A 2,070-nucleotide genomic window follows, 5' to 3' on the forward strand; every position below is an offset into this window, starting at 1 on the left:
CAACACTAAATTGTCTATGCCCAATCTTCTGGCCTAAATTATCTATTGGGATGGCCAGCATATAATCTTGTGTATGTTTTGTCTTGTTATTCTTCGACAAATCCAAATCACGCTTAGTCATATTGTACTTGGTGGGCATCTCCTTTATCACAGTGTCGAAGTATGTCACTGCCAGTTTGCTCATGGGATGGGGGCAGTATCATCAACACAAAAGGAAGAATAATCGAGACCACAAGCACAAGAAAAAACATCCAACGCAAGCCTATATGTAGGGCTCATACCAGAGATTTCAGAGTTGCGTAAGATTTCACCCTATAGTGGTTGTGTCTGTAGACAGGAAGCTAAGAAACAATACCGTCCTCCATAGTGTAAAACCCGAGACCACCTTTCTTGAAAGGAAAGGAAGCAATACGCATCTGCAAGCAGCCAAAACCTGGTTCGTATCCAGTGACCAACTATCGGACAAAATTGGAAAGATGGCTATCAAAAATAACTTGTGCATCTTTCACATAAGTTGGTGTTGTTGTGCGTAAGGTGAAGTAAAGCTTGGAAACACCAACGTAATTATGTAACAGCTGCAACTCACACTGTGGATTCTTTAACCTGCGTATAGCCTCCATCAACTGAACAATTTTGTTGACACGGGCAAGGACCATTTGGATGCAAAAATTGAGATCCATACTAATCGTGCCACCAAGAATCTACAACAGGTCTGTCGATGTCTAATGTAAAAACATATTCATCTGCACCCCTCAAATCAGTTGTACGCCAGAAAAGTTCAGTTTTTTGGATGTTAAGATGAAGCGCGACAACTCTTCCTTCAGTTCGAATAACCTGAAGTACTTTGGAAACCTTGAGTGTACTACTAATAATGGTTCCATCATCCAAATACCAAGCTTGTAAATCTAAACTACAAGACTATGTTATCTTTAACACAATAGAATGTAATGTTAAAGCAAATAAAAGGGGTCCCAAAGGATTTACTTGTTGTACGCCTTGTGTTGAAGAGAGAGTGGCATCACCATAGTACAACCTAGAAGGATTCGAGTAACAAAATTCAATCCTCCTAGCAATAGTGGGGTATTTGCGCCTTACCTCCAATATCATGGAAGTTCTATCAACAATATTGGAAGCATTTCGAAAATCCACCAAAAGCATAGACACGGAAGTAAGATTACTCTTCTCATTCAAAATACGGTTGACTGAATACAAGATGGCTTCATCCCCACAAAGAACCCCAACACGAGACTGAAAATCACTAATGGTGGGTTTGTTTGCAGAATTCACAATTTCCAGGAATTTATAATCCTACGGGATTACAAATTTTGGGATTCATGTAAATCCCTTATATGTTTGGAAACTTAGTTGAGATTCCTAGAATTCATAAAAATAATTGTGTTAAAGTGCATGTACTATTTGGCATTGCCCTAAGAATCTTAAAATTGTATATATATGGGATTTGAAATTAAAAAAAGTGGGTCCATAAATTCCCTAACAAGTTTCTCAGCAAATCTTAGAGGGGAGGGGTCGGACTCCATATGGAGGATTTGCTGGAAAAGTGATTCCCAATCGGAAACGTAATTTTATTAATTGGGATAATCCCTTGGTTAACTGGGATAATCCCAGTTGGTTTTCATTGATGTGATTAATGTCTTTGTAATCTTGATTTATGAATAATAGAGGATTTTATTAAAAACTTAAAAAATATTGAACACACCGCATACGAGTATGACATTGACAAGTTACTTACCAAGCACTCGTGTGCAATGCGCATACCATACCCTTACCTGATTGAAAAGAGCAAAGAAGACAAAATTAATGAACCCCATATAGATCATTTGCTTGATACATAGAAATCATCAAAACAAACAAAAAACCAAAACGAATGAATGAATGAGAAAGAAAAGAAAAAGAAAGAGAAAAGATGGTTAGGTTAGGTTAGGTTAGATTGAGAGATCAGATGCTTTATTGATCTAAAGACTACCATCACATCAAAACAAACAAAGGTTAGTATAAGTAACTAAATTAAGGTTTTTTTTTTTTTTCGTTTCTAAAAGGAATACCCAATTT

The 2,070-nt window shown here is 37.0% G+C and overlaps 1 protein-coding gene across 1 annotated transcript in view; it reads left to right on the forward strand.

Annotated features, from left to right (window-relative positions):
- The first annotated feature begins 476 nt into the window (after positions 1-476).
- The window catches only part of LOC113315842 (protein ELF4-LIKE 3-like), a 2,873-nt gene continuing 1,279 nt past the window's right edge, over positions 477-2,070 (forward strand). The window contains exons 1-2 of the mRNA XM_026564092.1: positions 477-496; positions 614-710. Coding sequence (XP_026419877.1) covers positions 477-496; positions 614-710 — 117 coding nt within the window. The remainder of the gene's footprint in view (positions 497-613; positions 711-2,070) is intronic.

The sequence above is a fragment of the Papaver somniferum genome, chromosome 10, assembly GCF_003573695.1.
Source record: "Papaver somniferum cultivar HN1 chromosome 10, ASM357369v1, whole genome shotgun sequence".
Taxonomy (NCBI): domain Eukaryota; kingdom Viridiplantae; phylum Streptophyta; class Magnoliopsida; order Ranunculales; family Papaveraceae; genus Papaver; species Papaver somniferum.